Here is a 23,185-nt window from a genome sequence, read left to right on the forward strand (position 1 = left end):
TGATATCCTCTACCCCCACTCTATGGAACCCCTTATACTTTGTACATTTTCTGAACAAGAAGCACACAAAACTTGTATGTGTGCAAACACAAACACATGTGCTGCTCTGGCATAGCCAGGGCCCTCTCACCCTTCTTGAACTCCTCCAGCACAGCATCCAACTTGGTGTCGCTAAACACAAAGTGGACAGGGTGACTATAGAAGCGGGTGATGGTGGTCAAAGGTGTGCAGTCATCTGGATCCACGTAGGCCAAGTCTTTCAAGTAGAGGATATCCACAATGTTGGTACGCTCATTTTCATACACAGGTATACGGGTGTAGCCACTCTCCATGATGCTGGACATAGTGCTGAAGTCCAAAAGCGCATCGCTAGGTAGCATGAAGCACTCATTCACCGGTGTTAAAATATCTTCCACGGTTCTGTTTCTTAAAGCTCCCTTGCTGAATTCGTCCCTCACTAACTCACTGTAGGGATCCCCACATCTGGCCATGTCTAAAATTCGCAGTCTCATATAACAGCAGCTTGGGTCCTGCCCAAACACTTTCTCCAGGAGCCAGGACAACGGAAATGAAATGGGCCCAGGAAGAAGCAGGAAAAAATGAGTGAGCCAAAGGCACTTTGATGCCAGCCAAGGACCCCAGCGGGAACTGATGGCAGCTGGCAGAGCCTCTCCAGCTATCAATAGTAGTCCAGCAGCTGAGAAGATGGCGGCCGCTATTGAACCTATTGCATGGTACAACAAGACAGCTACAGATGCGTTGGTGATGCAGCAAAGGGCCAACAGGGAAATAAACGTATAACCGCCCCAATTAGTCCTTAGATAGTTCAAATGAGTGGCACCTGTTCTTTCAGAGGGAGAACCCCAATCTCTAAGAAGACCAAGTTCTGCAGGTTCTAAGGCTAGAGTGCTCAACTGCAGACCTCTAAGCAGGCCAGACAGCATAACACAGAGGATGATCAGAAAAGCCAGGAGCCAAATGGGTAAAGAATTCTGCTCACTGGGCTCAACATCATCAAGACTTCTGGTGCTGGGCACAAACTGTACACATGGCTGCTGTGCAAGACCAGCAGAGGGCAGTTTATCCTCATCCCCCAATACAGTGATGAGGGTGTCCCCCCCTTCATAAGGGGCCCAGTTTCCCCCCTGGAGCACACACAGGGTATACAAAACGCCTTTTTGGTCTACTGCCTCAGGAACCTGAAGAGTGACCAGGCCAGAGTGCTCAGTGCACACCTGGAACTCCTGCAGCAGCTCAATAGGGCAGTCTGGGGCTGGAGTACAGCTGTGGCCCCCAATGGACAGCCAGGGCCAGGTGACGTTACTGAGCACTGAGCCATAAATGCGGAGACGGAATACAGAGCCAGGGCGAGCCCTGATAACTCCTCCTGTCATAGATACCCCGACTCCATCCTCTAGCCTCACCCCCAGCACCTGAGCCTGGTCCCCAACCCCTCCTGTCACCGGCGGCAGCTGCGTTACCCCCAGCCCAGCCACTATCAGCAGCCGCACAGCAGCAGCGGCCATGTTAGTGGAGGAAAAACCGCCCCGCCCCCTCCGCAAGACAGCTGCCAATACAGTGTGACTTCTGGCAGGCAGCGCAGCGAATGAGAAACGCACCAAACTTCACTGGCCAATGGGAAGCTGGAGGAGCCATCGCTGGCCGGGGCGGGGCCCAGCGGCTGTAAACAAGGAGGCAGCTAAGAGCCACCTAACACTTTCACTGCCGTCACGCTGCAGGCAGACAATGGCAGGGGAAGAATACACAGAGCGCTTTATTACAACAGTCACCTATTCATAACATGCAGATAGATTTCCTGCCCAGCTAGATGGTCTGGCACATGCAGGATTCCCTATTGCCAGATCACTGCGATAGGAGGAGTATGGACACACCGGGGGGCATAGATCCGCATTCAGGAAATTCCAGTCTACAGGCAGGATCAGGTTTCAGCAGTGGATATAATGACGAGGCAAAACCCATTTATACCATACCTACCTTTTTTTTTTAGGAAGATTAGAAAATTAAAACCCATTCATAATGCAAGTAGAGCTTGTTTTGACTAAAAGCCAACATTCATACACATTTGATTTTTGTTGCTTGAAATCATTATTGGATGAAAATGGGTACTACCAATCAACAATGCAACCAATTTCTGGATGAAATAAGTTACATATATCGAACAGACATGCCAGCCAGAAGGAGGAAGTGCGCCGGTGTGAGGCTTGCAACGTGACCAATAGGACGCATGCAAGCTGTTAGGAACGCAGGGTGGGCGGCGGAATTATGGTTAAATTACCCCTTGTAGCCCCACGACACACACAGCAATTAATGCTGGTAATACACGGTACATTTCTGTACCGTGTATCGACCCGCTGATAATATTCAGCTGGCCCAATCATGCCATCAACCCACGGCCGCTCGATTCCCACTGGCGGCCAATGGCAGGGAATCGAGCGGCTGATAAGCACCGCCGGCGGGGAATCGATCAGCGCACACGCGGCGGGTGGTCGACTCACGTATGCCCAGCATTAGCCTCATTTGAATCACAGGTAATCACTGGTGAGCGCAACCCTGGTTGGACGCGACACACTCGATTGGGTGCATGGCAGTAACGTGTGATTTCGGTTCAAGCGTCAGAACCTCTGGCACTGTCCCCCGGAGTAAAATTTGCCACCCGAGGCACCATTCATGACTACTTTAGCTGTCAGCATCAGCCACTGGCTACGTACTCACACACACATACACACACACACACCAACAGGTAAAGAGCATTCATGCACAGGGCACATTTTATACTAGGGGGACAGCACCATGGCCGACATCACTATACCAATTCATGCAAGATTGGCCTGTAGTGTATGGACACCTGACAGATCTCTCCAATCAGATTCAATCAGAGTTCTGTCTTTTGGTGATATCCACCCATCATCGCTAGATGTATGTCACCTTTAGTGATCCATTGTTGTGGATCAATAAAGCCCAAACTATTGCTCTTGCAGGACATATGCTCATCCTCCCTAGTTTTATTGAGCCAATCAGTTTTGTCTGTACAGCTACCATTTTTAAACTGTCCTCTGAAATTATTACAAAAACACTTGGTCGCAGACTTGGTCGCTCCTGGAGGCAGGGCTAAATCTATCATCTTAACATTGAACATATTTTAAACCATCTGTCCACCATGTCTTTATAAATCTAAGGCTACATACACACATTAAATTTTAATCTGCAGGATAGTGGCCAATTTTACCACTGCCAAGTAGTACAAGACTACAACTACTTACATAAGCCTATTGGAAGGAAATATCTCTGCTTTTACTGGGCTATAGAGGAAAGTGAATTTACAATTTAGAACAAAAAACTTAGTCTTTCCTTTATGTCCCCCCAGCAGTACTTCTTGAGAGATTTGTAACCTGATCTGATTGGCAGCATCATGTCTTGTTACAGGCAAAGATGTGGCCACTTCACTGCTCTGCCAAGTGCTAGCAAGAGTCTGCTGGTGCAGGGGCCCAGGTGACCAGCAGGGGATTCACCACCTTCAAGTGAATGGGAACCGCATTTAAAAAAAAAAAAAAAAATGAAGCAAATACATACCTAAGGAGAGGGAAGGCTCTGGGTCGTATAGAGCCTTCCGTCTCCTCTCTCGGTGCTCTCTATCCTGTGCAGGCTCCCCCCAGATTCAATCCCCCGCCGAAAGGGTATTTGGAATTCTTCGGGAGCCATGTCCTTCCAAAGACGTGCGGCTCCATACTGCACAGGCGTGAGCGTGCAAGAGAGCGTGCTTGCGCAGGTGCAGTACAGGGCCGCCCTTCTTCAGGAGCACTCGGGTTTCCTGAAGACTTCTGAAGCCTCCTTTGGCCAGTTAAAGCAGTATTTGACTAAATTAGTCAAAGGTTGAGAAAGGCTGTCTTAATCCCATTAGATTGACGAGTCAAATCGATAATTTTCAAAAGGTCCGATCAGGTTCCAATTGATTTTCCTATCACCTCTGCACGAAATTGCTCGGAACCTGATCAGACCCATGTATCTGAAGGGAAATTGCATGCTGTGTACCAGGTTTTAGGTTTGTGCATCGAATGTTGATGTGTGTATGCCATAAAAAGTGACCCTCGAGAAAAAAGTGCCCCTACTTACCTTGAGAGGGGGAAGCCTCTTGATCCTAAAATGCTTCCCTTATCCCAGTGGTAGATAAACTTGGCTCTCCAGCTGTTAAGAAACAATAAGTCCCACAATGCATTGCAGGAGTCTGACAGCCACAGTCATGATTCATAAAGGCAAATGCATTGTGGGACTTGTAGTTCCTCAACAGCTGGAGAGCCAAGTTTTCCTATCACTGCCTTATCCTTCTCAGCAACCCCGTTCCAGCACCAAGACTCATGAGAGCTTGTGCACACTTGTTGGCAGCTTGCACAGGCACACTAGCATTATCCCGCCAAGCTTTCTTCAGAAAAAATATGGTATGTTTTAGCCTATACATGGAATTTAACCATTTAAAAAAAAAAAGTTATCTGGTGGTTCTTACCAGGTAGATCATGTGCTCTTCAGCATGGCTTTGATTTTATAAGAAAGGTGTTCAAGTGTCCTGCTCATGAGCCTAATCTCACAGTATATGTTCTGGAAGATTACAGGAGTAAAGGTGGCCATACATCAGGCGACTTTGTGGCCGATCAACCATCCAATTCGATTACAATCGAATTAGAGGAAAATCGTGCCGCAAAGTGCATGCCCGCCTGAAAGTAACCAATTTCGGGACGGAAATTGGTTGCATTGTCGATAGCGCATGCTGCAAGATGTCGGGCTGAAGTTGGTTGGTCGGATGCGCAGCGGGAACGGAGTGCAATTTCCCGACGACCAAAGAAACCATCCACCCTAATGTCAATGTGTCGTCCCCCTAGCCTCCCCTCCCCAAGGGCCCGTGTAAAGTATACGTTACTTGTCCACAGCCTCTGCTTGTCTCCCCCTCCTCCCCCCCTGCTCTGGACACATTCTCCTCTTCCGCATACATGCACGCCCCACGTGGTTTTCTAGAAAGGGCACACGTGTGACGCGCCCTTACTAGGAGACAACGTGGGGCGCGTGTATGCAGAAGAAGAATCCTGAAAGCCTGCTGGGGCGGTAATTATGCATTTACTGGCACAAGGGACATTACATTGGGGGGGGGGGGGGGGGGGGGGCACAGCAGCGAAAATTCAGCATGAAATTGATTGGGAATCGACCTGTGGTGTATGGGCAGCTTACAGAGTTCTCGTCAGATTCAATGAGGGATTTTTCTCTTGGTCGAATCTGCCCATACATCGCTATATGTATGGCTACCTTTAGTAGCATTTTTTGGGAGATCAACTTAATCCCTCTCCTGATTCCTTTCATGACAAGTGTTCTTCAGGCCACCATACAACAGGCAAATATCCAAATAATTTTCCTGGGCTTGCAGGCATATAATTTATGTTGGATAATGACTAGATCTTGATTAACTGTTACCATGTTTGCAGAACAGATTATGCTCATTATATGGCCAAAATCCTCATGCCTACTAGTAAGCGTGGAGAAGTACATGCTTCATATGCATACAAACCTTATGCAGCACTTCACCAAAGTTATCTTTACATAAACCAGCCACAGAGATTAAATAATAAACTCTTTAATAATTAAACAATTATATATTTACAGTCATTTCAGATCGTACCCTCTTGTTCATCCACAGCCCCGCCCGAGGGAAAGAAAATAAAATATAAGCAAACATTTCCCTTCTTCTGGAACTCCGTAAACAGCAACCGATTTTCACTTCTAAAGTCTGATTAAATCCAAGTCCCTGAGCAAGAAGGATCTGACTCGCCACCGCAGCAGAAAACAGCTCCAGATACTACAAGAAACTGTATAGGACTTGTGCGTACTTGTCCATTCTCCAAAGGAAGAAAAAAAAAATCAACCAAAACAGTGGGACACAAAATGAGCCTACAGTGAAAGAAATCAAGTCAATTAAGTTAATGCCAGTATTTATTGAATTACCAAAGGCTTCTTATATCCTTCAGCAACTTCAGGGCCTAGATTTAAGTTTCCAAATGCTCGCCATGGTATGTGTGTGGTATGTGTTTAGTTAGCATTACAGAAAACGCATCAAAATCTCCACTGAATGAGCTACGAGAGGTACAAAGCCAGTTGAAGATTTGGTCCACCACAGTCCAGAAGTTAAAATATCAGCTTTGACTGGGCCAATTCTGTAATGACAATGGGGAAATGGGCAATTGTATAAGGCTAAAAATCCCATAATTATAAATCTTGTCCACTATATGCTACCTCTTACCCTGAAAAGATTAAGTTTGGGCAATTAACTGGGTTCTTCAGGTCCCCATAGTTTTAAATAATTTAAATCGGTTATAAATTAAATAAAAAACAGATAAACCACAAGATTGCCTCACCTCAGGTTGCCCATAATTTCCAATAGATGCATGCTTTGCAGCCATTACAAGCTGACAGATGGTAAGTTTGTAGCAAATAGCAGAAACCTGTTTTATGTAAACAGCAATGGGAGTGAATAGAAGCGAGTGCAGTTGAAATTGTCACAATTCATGAAATCTGCATGTAAGAACAGCTCTGGCCAATCGTTTACCTCAAGCAATAGCTGACTGGCCAATTATAATAGGCTGAAGAGAAGAATGTTCTACAAACAGCAGTGATTGAATTATTCTTGTGACGGACATGATGTTTTGGAGAGATGTGAGCTACAATTAAATAGTGGGCTGTGAGTAACCCAACTGAATTGTCCACAATTCTTCTGGCCCATTTCCACATTTTGTATGCGTTTTTCCGTATGCACATTTTTTACATTATTGTATACAAATTTTTATGTGAACTTTCACATGCATCTAGTGTAATTGAGAATCATTACATGGGAAATGCACACGTGGTGTGAAAATCTAGTTAGCCGCCAGATTTTTTTGGTGGTGGTGGTCGGGGGGAATGGACTACAAAAAACCCTATAGGCTAGGTTCACAGCGGTCAGTTGCATAGCGCACACATTATAATGACCAGGGCTGTGGAGTCGGTACAAAAATCATCCGATTCTTCAGTTTATGAAAAGTTTATGAAACCACTGACTGACTAACACCGACTCCAGGTACCCAAAATTGCTCCAACTCAGACTCCTCTACTCCTTATTCTAATACTTACCAAGGGATATGGATTTGGTACGAAACACATCCAACTCAGACTCCTGACTCCTCAGTTTATAAAACCACCGACTCAGACTCCAACTCCAGGTACCCCAAAATTGTCCCAACTCCAACTTCCTCAGCCCTAATAATGACTAAACTGCAATGGAGACTGGCCATAGACTAATACAAAACCTGCATGCATTAGAATAACGCAATCTGTTACTTTGAACAGGCCCATAGAATTGTATGGGCAGTAAGTGGACATGCAGAATTATTCTGCAACGCAACTGACCACTGTGAACAGGGCCTCAATGTAAGCTCTTCAATTGAAATTGCATTGCTTTCTGTACTAATGTGAATTTTCGAAATGCAAATGGAAATTGGTCCTTCTTTAAAGTAAACCTGAAGCAAAAATAAACTTATGAGGGAATGAATTGTACGTGTAATACAGCTAAGAAACAAAGAAAAGAGTCTCATTGTTTTACAGTCCAGAAAGCATTAAAAAGCTTAAGCCATCTATGCAAAACACCTTCTCTGAGCTATTTGACCCAATAGGTTGAATACAGTCCTGTTTGCTGAAGCACTTTAACAGCCAACAGTGAGAGGCAGCTTGAGATAAGGTTTCACTGCAGGAAAGTTCAAGGGGTCATTATTTCTGCTTTGTTTTATAGCATGAAATAAATGGCGTGGTTTTAAAACTGCAACTGTGACAGAATGATGCAATGTACTAAAAGCTAGAACAACTGAAAATAAAAATAGGAGAGTCTTTTCTTTGCTACTAATGGTTGATTCATTATCAGTACTACACATACAATTCATTATATCATACTTTTTTTTGCTTCAGGTTTGCTTATTGCAATTCTGGACTATCCACTCTCAGTGGTAACAACGCTTAAGGACTTGTTCACATTATACGTGCTGCCATGCGCATTTCAGCAGCACCTATGGTGTGCGATCAACAAGAACATCAGAAGTGCGTAGACAGCACGTCTGACGTTCACACTATGCACGCTGCACAGCACTGCTGCATGCATTTTTGGCAAAGCGCCTCGATTTTATCTCATTAACTGTGCTAAATAAGATCAGCAGCACAATGCAGATGGCGTGCGATCGGGTGTGCTTGCGTCCCGAACGCACAGCCATACGCGTTGCCTGTGAACGAGGCCTTAGTGATAGTCTCCTGCACCCTCCCCATGGCACTCACACTACCTGCTCGCAGTCATAATTATCAGAAATCAATTACAACATTACCCATGATGGTGAGCCAAAACATCCCGTGGCACGCACATCAATGTGTCCGTTTTAGTTTGGGAATGATGGGCTAGTGTTTGTCAACACTGAAACAAGCATCATGCCAATACCTCTATGTAATACTGAGAATATGGGTTAACAGGGACAGAGGGCATTGCTGAAAGATGGTCAATACAAGACAAAGAAAAAACAAAAACCTTGGAAAAAAAATAAAAAACAAAAAAACACGTTGTGGTTGTATTATTACAGTAAAAGGTGACCACACCAAGGGGTGTAGCTGACTAACCTGCCTTCACTGGCACATTTTCTCAAAAAGCACGTAACCGATAAAGAATAATATGCTTATAGCAGAATGTACGGTATTCAATGACTTGTGTTGTGCAAACAGACTACGCAAGTACGCAAGACGTAGGTGAAAAGGACTTTGCTGGAAACTGTATCCAAATTGTACGGTTATCGTTTCTAGTTTGTGGTCTCAAATTGCTGGTAATACGTTGCATTCTAGTTTATAATATTAAAGTCTGCCGTGAGCTAGCCAAATACAAACAGCCAAGTGGAAAAGGATGCAGCTATGCCACTATCAGTGATGGGCGAGGGAACATAAAAATAAGCCTCTAGGGGGGATTCTAGGAAGAGGACAGTTCTGCAGTGCAATGAAAGAACAGGAAGACAGACGTTTGTGCGAGCTCATTTAGAGCTGGGTAAAAAAAAAATGTACCTTTCCAGCACAAGCGGAACACCAACTGTGCTGTCCAGTATAACCTTGGCACCATAATAGTTATAAAAAAAATGCTGAATATCACACTTGTTTTGCAAACTCCTCTTTAGGTTCTTGCTGACACTGCGCTCTACATTTTCTACTTCTTTGGTGCATGGTGTGACCTCTTCTACAGCGACAACTGTCTCACCACCACACCAAGAGAAGGAAGCAAAAAAGTAAAAACAGACAGCAGCAGGGGCACTTTGGGATGGCCCCAGCAATGTCAGAGGTGTATAAATACAAACGTGTGCTGTGTCAGTGCAGCTGAGAGTGACTGATTGGGCACAAGACAAAAGCAATATGTGCAGACATGTAGGCCTATAAAGAAAACAGGCACACCATGTAAACAAATTTAAACAAAGGTGGAGTGTGACAAGGGTGTCTACACAGTCCGTGTGTCACAAAGCCTAGCAACAGTCACCTAGAGCGATGAGCCAGCACGGCCCTTGTACATTGTCAGTAATACATATACCATTATTGTTCTCCAAAATTCAATACTGTACGTGAGCAGGATGAAATACTTGCAGTAAATGAAGGTTCTAGACTAGATACTATAAGGTTCTGTAAGGAAGGTTCTAGACTAGATACTATAAGGTTCTGCAAGGACCAGTTTAGAGCACCCAATACTGATGGGAAGCTGAATTATACTGCTGGCTCTTGTCATGTGACCATATCAATGCTAGGGCATCATCGGTTGTAATTAGAGAAAGCCAATTTATCCTGCATTAATTGTACTTGTGACAAATCAGACGATTGGATTAGTTAGTCTGACAGCCTCACTTTTGCTTCCTGTTTGCCCCACACAAAGCAAAACCTGATCATGTGATCACAGCAAGCCAATCACCAGATCAGTTCCATAACACGCTTGTGTCAAGGAGACGTTACATACAGAAAACTGACTGTTTCTAACAGTCTCCAAGTCCTATGTGGAGTGCTGGAAAATCATGCCTGCATCAAAAACACCTATCACTGGGGAGATTACAAATATAATCTAACTCTTTAATTGGGGGCTGAATTATTCAAGGCAAAGACCCCTGGTGGCCCCATCTAGTCAGACAATGGATAAGGGCAGTCAACCCACACCCACATACAAACAGGAAGACCAGAGATGGTCAATGAGATGACAACTGGGCCAATCGAATACCTTTGCTGCTGGGTTTGGATTGGACCACTTCCAAGCTGCACGCAATTTGCATACAAGTGGAAAAAACTAGCATCTTTTTGACCACTTCTAAGGAAAAGTAAGTATTACCCACTACCCTGGAAGACAGACAAAATACAACCCCTCCGAGGCAGGGGTCTCCAGTGCACATATAGAATTCCCTCCCTGAGTTGATGCTCCACACAGCATCATGTCGTTCCCAATATATTGCAGATCTGCCAGATCCCCTTTGGTAATCTCGTATTCTCCTCTAGACAAGACTCTATAGTTCAGTGCTGTAGAACGTGACTTCCGACAGACCTCTGATGAACTGCAGAGCTTCAGTACAAACGCTCCTCAGCAAGATGTCGGGAGGACAGCTCTGCGGCCTCCAGGCTTCTGGAAGTCTGCCCTGGTCTCTTAGTATAAAGCTTTGCATGCAGGGTGCTGGCACGTTGTGTCCAGTCAGATATTGCAGAGATTGGTTTAGGCTGATCCACAGGCCGAATAACATGCAGATCAATTGTTCGTGGTGTCAGACGGCATTGTGCTGCAAACTGTGCTGAGAGTTCCTCTGGTTTAAGAGACTTGTCGTTTCATCCACCACCTCGCTGCGTTCTGATATGGTGCTCTCTGGCTTATGGGTTCCACCTTCAGGAGACTGGGGGCTGCTGTCCATCCGGGAGGACAGAAGGGCTCCTTGATACTGTTCCCTTGTGATCTGAAGGAAATAATCAATATATCAGCATACTTTCTCACATCTTACACCATAACAATATCATCATCCAAGCCAGATTTCCTTACCAGCTTTATCAGTTAACTTACATTAATTTATCTGAACTACAGGGTATATTTACCACTATGGCAGTCTTGTTATTACCCTTTGTATCCATACAGCACCAACACATTGGCAGTACTTAAATGAATAGGGAAACAATGTTAACAAGGGGAGACAACAGAAATGTACTGAAGCACACGCTTATAAAACGTAGCACAAGGTTATACACACAAACAGGCAGTGTTCTCCCCAGGCTCATTTAGCCGAATGCTCCACCAGGCTAGTTTTAGTGAGCACCCAGCTGTTATAAGCTCCCCTCCTCCGATGCTGTAAGCAAATGGCTACATTTTCATGCCATCTGGCTGGAAAAAAAATTCTGGGGAGAACACTGACAGGGTATAAGATACATAATCATGCGATATTAAGGAGCTGGTTACAGGGGTCCAGCAATTCAAGTTCAAGTCAGTTCATGAGAAAGGGTTTATTAAAGTTGCAAGATCAAGGAGGACACATTAGGGGGAGGACCCTGCCGCTTAGGGGGGCCTGAGGATAGGCGCTCGGCTGAAAGCCTAAGACAGCTGAATTAAGAGGGATATGTATGGAGACTGCCATATGCATTTCTTTTTCAACAATACCAGTTGCCTGGCTATCCTGCTGATCCTCCGTTTCTAATACTTGCTTATCAACCCAACCTCAAGAAAAAGCAGAGCAACATAATTCATGATATAGATAAGTGGACTCAATACATCCATATTGTGGCTCAATACAGGGCATTTAGCTCTTGTTGGAGTTGATTCACAAAACCGCGCCAATACTGCTGTGCAAAGACAGCGCACGGCAGTATTACCCTTATTTCCGTCCGCAAGTACTACGAGTTATGCTATTAGCTCAACAAGCAGGAGTAGTGCAGCGCGACTGTTAATTAAAATACTTGTAATGCTCGTTGCCGTAGCAATGGTCGCGCTACTCAAGTACCGTGGGTTGCACTAATAGTGTAACTTGTGGTAACTTCAGCCAGAAATAAGGGTAATGCTGACGTACGCTGTCTGTGCACTGCAGAATTACCCCAATTAAGTAAATAAATCCCATTGTTAATATACGTACTGATGCTCCATTTTTTTATTTTTTTTATTTTTATTTTTTTTACTGCTGCTGAATTGGATGAAATCATGAGTTGCTGTATTGATGGGCAAGTGGCTGGATAGTGTACCGTTCAAATCTCAGCTCTCCCACTTCAGTAAGCCAGCACCTATTCAGCAAGGAGTCCTTGGGCAAGTCTCCCTAACACTGCTACTGCTATAAAGCGCACCCTAGTGGCTGCAGCTCTGGAGCCACAAGTGCATTGTAATAGTTTCAACTGTTATCGCAGTATCTACCGTATTTATAGATTTATCACTGGTGCACTTTAGCTCTGTAACTTTGGATTGCAATTGCAACACTGATTCATGCTATTGCACTTTAAAGCGGACCTGAACTTAGAACATCCTCGCTGCTCTAAAAGATACACAACAGCATAATGACCTTTAACCAAATAACTTTTTGTTGCAGCAGATACTGGCATTCCATTGCTGTGCAAAAAATGTTGCCTGTAACTTCCCAAAATGTGTCAAGCAAGGATCTAGTATACCTTTTATGTATAATATAAGTTGCAACCACAAAATCATTAAAATACAATTCTAAATTAAATGTAATCTCAAATAGAAGCTTGCATGTGGTTTACTGTCATTTACACAAACCCAGTGTTTTGATCCCCATTTTTCCCGTCTGAGACAACCCTGGAACCAACAGGATTCAGAGGCCAGTCAAAAATAGCCCTAAAGGTCCGCAACCATACTGGTCTGAACTCGTCAGTAGAGGACAATAACCGCCAAGGCCTGTAAGCGGGCATCAGAACGCTCACGTGCTCTGGAGCATTCTGCACAAGCGTAGAACGCTCCCGGAAGATGCCGACCTGGCGAAGTCGGCAACTCCAACGGAGGGTATCCCAGGACACGGGAGCTGCAGCAAGGGACATATAAGCTGCCAGGGGCTGGAGGAAGCCCCGGGTAAGTTTTTTTTTTACATTTCCTCGGACCTGTCCTTTAAGGATCTCTACATTTTAATAACTTTTGTGCAGAAACCGAATGCAGATAGAATCAAGTGCATGAAGGTCTGTTGGCAGATGAAGTAAAAATCCGAGCGCACAGAATGGGGATCAGTAACACAATGTTAATAGAAATTAGCCACCTGTCACTTCCCCCCCCATGGCAAAGACAGACAAAGGGCAGCGTGTTCTAAGTGCAATGCCTTCACTGTACTCCTACAACTGCAGATCTACAGCCAAGGAATTTTCCCTTTCACCACTAAACAGGTGCAACCAGTTCTGACAGATGAGAGAGCTCTGAGTTGAGCAAGTGTTACTTTGCTAGAGAATCCTGTAACTTTTGGTGAGGGGTTTAATTCTTACTGTATATATTTTACACTGTTCACTGTACATACCCCTGACGAAAACCCCATCTTAGGGTAAAACATGTTGGGTGTAAAGTGGTGTATGTTAGTTTGAACACTTGCATTCCTCTGTCTATAGTCCGTTACTGTGAGATATACATCCTAACTTGTGTATGTTGGACTGTGAAGCTGTTTTTATGACCCTGATCCCGAGATACCTTTTGACTTTCATGGCCCATACTCACGGGCTACATTTGTGGCCTGTCGCTAGCACAGGGGAGCGTGTGCGCGACAGCTCTTCGCCAGGTCCCTCCACGTACACACGCGGAAGAGGGATCAGCTGTGCGACGGAAGCTGTCGCCGACGTTCCTCCCCCGCCGCCGGAAGCTCCGTGTTCTGGACAGAGGTTGCTGTCGCTAATCTGCATACTCACGCGGACTAGCAACAGTTGCAGCGGCAACTGTCGCCAGGCAATTGACCGCGCCGATTGCCTGACGACAGCAGCGACGAGCGACGGTTTGGGGTGCACGCCCGTGTTGCGCCTCATACTCATGGGCGACCTGTCGCCGCAACACGCGCGCACCGCGTGTTGCGGCGACAATTGTAGCCCATGAGTATGGGCCATCAGAAAAAACAAGGAGTAGACGCAAATGTAATGTGCTGAGACACTCGCTCACTATTAGAGGCAGGTAATTTTAGGTCGTACTCTTCATTTTATACGTATATGTATTAACAGTTGTAGACGATACACCCAATAAAGGTTACGTTTTAGTACTAATAGGCTACATCAGGGGCGCTTCATGGTAGATCCCGACCTCACTACATTTTCCATTCTGTATATACAAGTGTGCTCCTAAAATTGTACATAGGTAGATCATTTTGACTTGCTAATTTTTTAAAGTAGCTCACAAGCGAAAAAGTGTGGGCACCTCTGGGCTACATAAAACACTGAGCTCAATGATGTTGTAGTGATAGCATTTTTGCCTTGCAGAACTAGAATCCCAAATCGGACTCTCACGCAGGCAACTATCTGCATGAATTTGTATTGTCTCCCCAGGTTTGTGAGGGTTTCCACCAGGCAACCCTGTTTCTTTCCGCATCCCAAAAGCATACAATTGCTTAATTGGTTTCTCTCAACAAATCAATATAGGTCTATGGTATGCACATTAGACTGTTGTATGGATTAGAGAGCTCCAATCAGGAACAGGAAGTGATACAACTATGTATTCTGGAAAGCATTATAAAAGAGGTCAGGGCGGTGTAAAGGAATACAAATCTGTATAATTAGTAAATACAGTAAACAGAAAAAGGGAAGCCACTTGTCTGGCAAACAGTCACATTACATTGGAAAGCTCATGGACTCTTCAAAGCTCACCTGGCAAGAAATTCCCATATATGAGAAAAAAAGTATCAAAGTACACAACCCTTTCTTTGATCTTACAAGTGATATAATATGCACTAATATGGCTACACTCACTGAACTTAAAATACATACAGAATGTGTAAACCTAGCCATATAATGTAAATTTTGCATTTTAAAATCGATTTGAAACTTTGATTAAACATAGACTCCAATGAAAATTAAACTTTAAGGCCCTCACAGTTGACTTTCAATCGTGTTATCAATCAAGCACAATGGGAGCAGTGCACAATGGAAGCCCACAGAATCTTAAAGTGGACCCAAATTAAAAATGCAAGATTTCAGAAATAAAATCTATTTTCTAAATTATAATAGCAGCCTTTTTTTCAGCTGCATGATAACAAATGTGAAAGGAAGGGAGGAGTTCCTCCAATAAATGTAAAATGTTTTATATTGCCGGGACAGAATCCGGCAGACTGGTGGAGTAGGAGGTGTCCGGCAAAGGAGGAATTGCTAATGGCTGCCACCTGTATAACCCTAGTTATGAAAAGAGATGGGTGAAAAGCAATGCACATAGGCTTGAAAGAGTGTTTATTTATCTTTGTATGTGTCAGAGTGGTGCAACTAAATATTTTGAATGAAAAAAATGTTTGGTTTGGGTCCACTTTAAGCCTCTTTCAGAAGGGATTCTGAACTGGGAACTTGTCGGACAGTTCATCGCACTTAAAATGCAGCTGAATGGCAGCAGTTGTAACACCACGTGTCAGTACTTGATATGGCGCATCTGAACATGGCTGTGGCCACTATAAAATATGTCTCAATTGGAAGGGGGGGGGGGGTGCCTGCCTACCACTGGTACAGAGCAGCGGTAGACAGGTCACTGCAAGAGCAGATGACCGGTGTGAATTCTCTGCCTGTCACCTGCCCATATAAAAGAGACCTTAGCTGCACAAGACTAGCAGTTGCAGCGTTCCAATCAGTTTCCACTGAAATCTGATCAATGTCAAATCCTCTCATCCATGGGCATTCAGGGTCTTGCTCTCTCCTGGCTTTCCTCCTATCTCACAGAAAGGACCTGTCCGCCAGGCTAGCTGCCTTGGTGTAATACTGGACTCAAGTCTCTAATTCAAACCACATTCTCCTCTTGTCGCCTCCACCTAGAAAAAAAAAAAAAAAAACATCTCTGGCATCCGCCCTTTTCGCGCATGCCCTGATTATTTCACGACTAGACTATTGCAACTCTCTGCTCTGCAGCATCACTGCCAGCCGTTTAGCCCCATTACAGTCCATTATAAACTCTGCTGCACGACATCCACCTCTCCTCACGCTTCTCCAGCCCTACCCCACTGTCAGTCCCATCATTGGCTGCCAGTTACACAAAGGATACAATTTAAAATCCTTAAGCCCCCTCTACACCATTCAATTCCAGGCGCAATCAATAGAATTCAATTGGATCGAATTTGATTAGATCAATTAAATCTGACATGTCCGATTGGGATTTGATCGATCGTGTGATTGATTTGCATTGAAAACTAGCCAAAATCGATCACACGATTGATCGAATCCCGGACAGGTCAGATTTAATAGATCTAATCGAATTTGATCCAATCTAATTCAATTGATCTCGCCTGGAATTGAATGGTGTAGAGGGAACTTTGCTCTCGCCTACAAAGCTCTCCACAACCTAGCTCCTTCCTATCTAAATCAACTTGTTTCCAGATACCATCCAACACGCAATCTCCACTTTACTAACAATATCCTTCTGTCTTCTTCCCTTGTCACCTCTTCTCACTCCCGCTTACAAGACTTCTCTCGATCCTCTTCCCTCCTCTGGAACACTCTCTCAACATTTCCACCACTCACCCACACTTATTCTTTTTAGGTGCAATCTGAAAACTCGCCTCTTCAGGCAAGCATACTCTCCTCCCTAGGACACTTAAGCCACTGCCCATCTGCTCATACACAGCTTCCTTTTACCTTCTGTCCTATTTAAACCTTTAGCCTGTAAGGCCTTTTAGCCAGGGCTCCCTCTTCCCCTTTTGACTCACAATGCTCTCTAATGTGTTTGCATACCTCCCAACCCTGTGCAAAAATATGTACAGGTAGTCCCCGACTTACGAACGAACCATGGATACGAACGGCATGGATTCTGTGTTTCCATGGGAACAAGTCAAAAACATTTTTTCAAATTGGACTTGTAAGTAAGTTTTGTATTGTTATTCCCTGTATGCCGTTGTACAGTACCACGGAAGATGCTGGCGCTATATAAAGCAATAATAATAATAATAATAATAATAATAATAATAATAATAATAATAGATGTCGAGTGGCTAAAAAATTGATATTCCACAACAGACTTCCAATTAGTGAAATATCAAGCATTCCACGCATCAAACGGTATGACTAGCTCAAGCAGTGTTACAGCATTCAAATAATATTAAAGGGTCTGTATGGATAGTGTGCTGCCCAAAGCAAACATCCAGTTTTCATGCTCAGTTTCAAATATCTGTGGTGCATAGTTAGATTCCCAGGAAAAGCGGTTTGACAATGTAGAAGCAGATGCTTTCAATATTAATCAGGTTTTATCTTTCAAAAGTCACAAGACATCTGTTCACTGATCCACGGCTTCATTTTTCATACATAAATCCCATAATGCAGAGCTCGTTACAGTCAATTACATGGATTTCTTGATATAGCCCGTCAGTATAGTTCTGTCCCTAGCAAGTAATATACAAATACAGTCACAGAAAGACCGCATTAAAAACAATATTTTGTACGAGGTTATTGAATGGGGAAAAACCCAAAAAAGGTTTTCATGCCAGAAGTCGATAGATATGCTCCTCAATGCCTCTAGTGACCCATTATTCATCCCCTCTGCTTACAGCTGCGGACCTGTAAAGTAAGATGCACACGGTTGGGTTGGCACTGACAGCAAAACCTAGGAGTAGCATGAATAAATGTTTAAAAGCTGACAACCTGGGTCATAAAATGAAGGCTTTGTTACTTGCACACCAACACCCTTACTGCTGAGTGAAATGTAACAGCCCTCCAGATAATGCCAGGAAAATATCACTGACGTAAGGTGGGTTAGGAACTACTACAGACCTGTAGAGTGCCTAGAGATGCCATGATTTGTATCTGTACAACACCTCTACCCAAGAATTCAAGATGAACAAAAATGAACTCACACTGATCTAAGCTATAGTCTACCACTTTTGGGCCAAATCCGGAGTGATGACAACCCATTCTTTCATAATCAACGCTTGGAGTTTTTAAGAACTTGTGTGTTTTTATTTGTCCACCTGCCTCTTGAGGATTGACCACAAGTTCTTAATTGGATTAACGTCTGGGAAGTTTCCTGGTCTTGGACCTAAAAAGCTCCATGTTTTGTTCCCCAAGCCACTTCGTTATTACTTTGGCCTTATGGCACAGTGCTACACCATACTGGAGAAGGCATTGTTCTTCCAACCTTCCAAGAGCAGTTTGGTGAAGAAGTTGCTGTCAGGGGATGTTATGGTACCATTTTCTTTATGAATGGCTGTGTTCCTAGACACAATTATAAGTGCGTCTACTCCCTTAGATGAGAATCAGCTCTGCACATGAATGGCCTTAGCGTGCTGTACTGATGGCATGAGACAGGACTGATGGTAAAGCTTATCTTTTCTTTTCCAGGCATTTTGCCAGATGCCCCAGACATTCGGAAAGGAGCTTCATTAGTGAAAAGGACTTTACCCCATTCCTCAGCAGTCCAATCCCTGTACTTTTTGCAGAATATCGGACTGTCCGTAATTTTTTTTCTTGGCAGGAAGTGGCTTCTTTACTGACCTTCTCGACACCAAGCCATCCTCTGAAAATATTACCTCACTGTGCATGCAGATGCACTTACAACTGCCTGCTGCCATTTCAGAGCAAGCAAGGCAATGGTAGCACCTAGATCCCACACCTGAATTATCTTTTGCCATGAAGCCTTCTTCACAACAATTCAACCTCCTTCCTTGAAGTTTTTGATGATCCAATAAAGGGAAGATTTAGGTGCAATCTTAGTAGCAGCAATGTTCTTGCCGGTGAAGCCCTTTTAGGTAACAGAATGATTAATGCTTTTGTTCCCTTGCAGGTAACCACGGTCAACAGAGGAAGAACCAGGATTACAAGCATCACCCTCCATTTAAAGCATCCAGTCTGCTATTCTATCTCAGAATGACAATGATCTCCAGCCTTGTGCTCATCAACACTCTCACCTATGATAATGACGAGATTACTGAAATGATCTCAGCAGGAATAACACTCAGTAGACTTTTGGGGGATGAAGTTCATTTTTAAGAGGCAAAGGAGGACTTTGCAATTCACCTGATCACGCTACATAACATTTCGGGCCAATTGCCATAATAAAAACTAAAGCAGCAAATTGTGAAAATCAGTATTTGTGACATTCTCAAAACTTTATGCCATGACTATATACAAACTTTCATGCTAATCGAGAAATTCAGAAGAGAACGTTAACAGCTCTGGGACTTTGGTGCCCCCTGCCTGCTTATATCGGCAACTGCTGTGCAGATGTATGAGAATATCAACACATGACCAATGGCCTCTGAAGTCTGAAGATTTCGCAGGTCTCTCCTTCATTCTGCTCCCCTACCCATGCACTAGCAAGTATGGGTTCACTTTTAGGCTAGGTTCCCAGTAGGAAGTTGTGGTGCGACTTTATGGGGACATATTAATGCAGAAAGCAACACTGCAACAATTAGTCTATGGAACGTTCACAGTGCATGTGTTGCATTGGGATCCAACGCACTACATGATTCCTAACTCACTACATGCAGTGGGTTACTGCATAATGCGCGCATTAACAGAGGCAGTGAAGCATACTTTTCATTGACTGAATGTCTCAACCATTTCTGCCGCCCGGACGTGATGTTCACGTCCAGGCGGCTGCTCAGCTGCGGTGCCGCGCTTCGGCGTGCTCTCGCCCCCGTGCTGTCCCCCGGTAGCCCTGGGATCAGTGAACGGGAACATGGTTCCCGATCCGTGTCCCCAGCAAGAAAACCGAAGCGCTCTTACTAGAGGCTTTAGTCTTTCTGCAAAAAAAAAAAAAAAAATTCCCCGTGCTCCTTGTGCTTCCGGTGATCGAGAAGCACAAGGAGAAAGAAGCATAAGGAGAAAGAAGCACAAGGAGAAAAAAATAAATTCAAGGTGGCCATCTTGTGGCCAAATAGTAAAACTACATCTACATATTTTTTACATTACAATTTACACATATAATAACATTAAAAATTAACTGTTTATTTCCCACACCAAAATATTACCCAAATAAAATTTTTAATGGAAAAAAAAAAAAAAAAAAAAAAAAAAAAAAAAAGATAGTTACCCTAAGGGTCTGAACTTTTAAAATATGCATTTGAAGGGGGTATATTACGAACATTTTTTAAATTATAAGCTTGTAAATAGTGATGGACGCAAAATAAAAAAAATCCACCTTTATTTCCAAATAAAATATTGGCGCCATACATTGTGATAGGGACAAAATTTAAATGGTGTCATAACCGAGACAAACGGGCAAATAAAATACATATGTTTTAATTATGGTAGTGTGGATTATTTTAAAGCTATAATGGAGGAAAACTGAGAAAGGAATTTTTTCAATTTTTTTCTTATTAATCCTGTTAAAATGCATTTATAAAAAAATAATTCTTAGCAAAATGTACCACCCAAAGTAAGCCTAATTAGTGGAGTAAAAAACAAGATATAGATCAAAAAATTGTGTTAAGTAGTGATAAAGTTATTAGCGAACAAACGGAAGGTGAAAATTGCTCTGATGCATAAGGTGAAAAATCCCCACGGGCTGAAATGGTCAAAGGTCGCATAACAAGTGGTGCAACTTTTTGTTCAATTGCGTGTTATACAGGGAAAACGTCGTCCCAGTGTGATCCTAGCCTCAAACAGCATTAAATATAGCATATTTTTGATACAAGACCTCTCTCCCTGATCTATAACCATACTCCACATCTTGCTGCATTTACCAAGACTAAGGTATTTTCAGGAATGCTTAGGGCTCTTTCACATTAGGGCAGATTTTTTGCGTTTCAACGCAACGGGTAAAGTTTGCGTTACCAAAGGTGAAATGAAAGTCCATAGACTTTCATTTTAGCTTTCACATATAACGCAGCCTTTTTGTGCGTTGCGTTACACTGCACCCAGGCGCAGTTTTTCGGCCAACGCTAGCTTTATGCGTTACAATGTTAGTCAATGTAAAACGCACACTATGTGCGTTTTTAATCCGTGAACGCAGGCAATCAGTCCCAGAATGCAACAGTGGAACAATGTAGAAAGTTGAAAACTAAAAGAAAAAAAAAATACCTGCGTTTTCCTATGTGCTGTAACGCATTGAAAACGGATTAAAAGCGCACACTCACTGCAGTGCAACGCATATCAAAACGCATTAAAACACATACAACAAAACGTATGCTTTGAGCGTTCAACGCAAGCTCTGATGAGAAAGAGCCCTTAGGGATCATGCCAGTGTGTCAGCTTTGAAAGCAGCTGCTCTGGTAACTACATGGAGTGAGCCTGCCACTTCCTCCAGTGAGGAGACGTTTGGATGAGCATTATGATTAATCACCTTTAACCACTTCCCCACCACAGGGCTTTAACACCCCCCTCCCCCCTCAAAAAAAGGGCGCACACTGTTTGGGGGACCCAGTGGTAGAAGCTGAAGTGCTCCTGCGTAATCCACAGACAAGCTCTTGCCAGTGGATTTTCCAGGGGGCCCACGCTGGATCGGGGGTGCTGAGGAAGACAAAGGAAGCCTCAGTAGTATCCAAACGCATTCCCCTCCCGAGGAACGTACCCCTTGGGGGCACTTTTTCACTGCAGGTACTCTAAGGTCTCCCCAGAGTGGCTCAATGATATGGAGGTCAGGAGACTGCGATGGCCAATCCAAAAACTTCACTTTATGTTGCTGTAACTAATGACAGATCGACTTGGCCTTGTGTTATGGATCATTAGGTTGGAATGTCAAAATACGTTCCAAGCTTAGTTTCCTGGCTGGTGAATGCAAATTTTCCTCCAGTATTGTTTGAGAACCTACTACATTCATATTGCCATTGTCATTTCTGACCAAATTTCCTGTGCATTTGTAGCTCACACATCCCCAAAACATCAGCAATCAACTACCATGTTTTACAGAGAGAATTGGTGTACCTTTCATCATAGGCCTTGTTGACGCCTCTCCAAATGTAGAATTTATGGTTAAGGCAAAAAAGTTCAAGTCTCATCACTTCCATTGACTGTGCCAGAAGGTTTGAGGCATGCAGTTTGGCATATTGTTAGCAAGACACTTTGTGGCATTTGCATAGTAATGGCTTACTCCTGGCAACTCAACCACGCAGCCCATCTTTCTTCAAGTGCCTCCTTATTGTGCATCTTTAAACGGTCATCCCACATTTTGTCAGAGGGTCGTGTATTGTATCTGAAGTTCACAACAGATAGGAGGAAACCCTGGCACTAGATGCTTGCCAGTAGTGTGGACATGCAGACAAATTTGTGCTCTTCAACAAAAGTGCACACCAATCAATGCTTGTAAAGAAGAAAGCATGGCATTGTCAAACTGCACCTTTATTCAAGCGTACCTGAACTCAGAACACTCTGCTCTAAAAGATACAAAGCAGCACAACAACCTTTAAACAAAAAACACTTCTGTTACAGCGGATACAAATCCTAAAAATAAATCTGCACTGATTCTACTTCCTGATTCAATGAAGCAGACATATTGTTAACAGCCTGTGCTTTCAAATGAGCTTATCTGCTGTGGCAGTCATGTGACACAGGGGAGAGATCAAATTACAGCTAGTGATTAGACACAATTAAGGGGGAATTAAACATGCTAAATGCTCTAAATACATACAGGGTGCATTTCACTGTTTTCCTTCTGTCCTGTGCAAGAGTTCAGGTCCACTTTCAGACATCCGGGTAGGGAGCTCACTTCCTCAGAGGCTATAGAACCCCGTGGGTGTGTTCTATACCCTATGAAAAAGCGGGCTCCCTGAAAACATCCACATTTAATTTTCTTTCCCCATGACTTAGGCTGCTTTCACAGTGCGACGTTAAAGTCGCACATTACAAAAAGTAATAATGTAGACTAACGCATAGCAACACAAAGTATGTGTGACATTCACAGTGCACATGTTGCGTTGTGTGTAACGTGTAGCAATATTTCGAAAGTGCTGCATGCTGTGCGTTAGAAGCGTTATTAGCTGCGTTGGACTGTTTGCACATGCTCAGTAATGTTTGTTTTTTTAAATGTGACGCATGCGCCGTTTTCGTT

The 23,185-nt window shown here is 43.7% G+C and overlaps 2 protein-coding genes and 1 long non-coding RNA gene across 6 annotated transcripts in view; 1 reads left to right on the forward strand and 2 right to left on the reverse strand.

Moving 5' to 3' along the window:
- Positions 1-1,537, reverse strand: part of LOC137562998 (metal transporter CNNM3-like) — a 30,104-nt gene extending 28,567 nt beyond the window's left edge. For all 4 annotated transcript variants that reach the window (XM_068274898.1, XM_068274897.1, XM_068274896.1 and 1 more), the window contains exon 1: positions 131-1,537. In XM_068274898.1, coding sequence (XP_068130999.1) covers positions 131-1,526 — 1,396 coding nt within the window. In that variant the 5' untranslated portion in view covers positions 1,527-1,537. The remainder of the gene's footprint in view (positions 1-130) is intronic.
- Positions 1,538-5,619: 4,082 nt separating this feature from the next.
- The window catches only part of LOC137562993 (metal transporter CNNM4-like), a 75,331-nt gene continuing 57,765 nt past the window's right edge, over positions 5,620-23,185 (reverse strand). Inside the window, exon 8 of the mRNA XM_068274886.1 lies at positions 5,620-11,021. Within this exon, the coding sequence (XP_068130987.1) occupies positions 10,836-11,021 (186 nt within the window). The 3' untranslated portion in view covers positions 5,620-10,835. The remainder of the gene's footprint in view (positions 11,022-23,185) is intronic.
- Positions 10,063-19,270, forward strand: LOC137562994 (uncharacterized). Its single transcript, XR_011030229.1, has 2 exons — positions 10,063-10,400; positions 18,980-19,270. It is a non-coding gene; the product is annotated as an uncharacterized lncRNA (long non-coding RNA).

Source organism: Hyperolius riggenbachi, chromosome 3 (assembly GCF_040937935.1).
Source record: "Hyperolius riggenbachi isolate aHypRig1 chromosome 3, aHypRig1.pri, whole genome shotgun sequence".
Lineage (NCBI taxonomy): Eukaryota > Metazoa > Chordata > Amphibia > Anura > Hyperoliidae > Hyperolius > Hyperolius riggenbachi.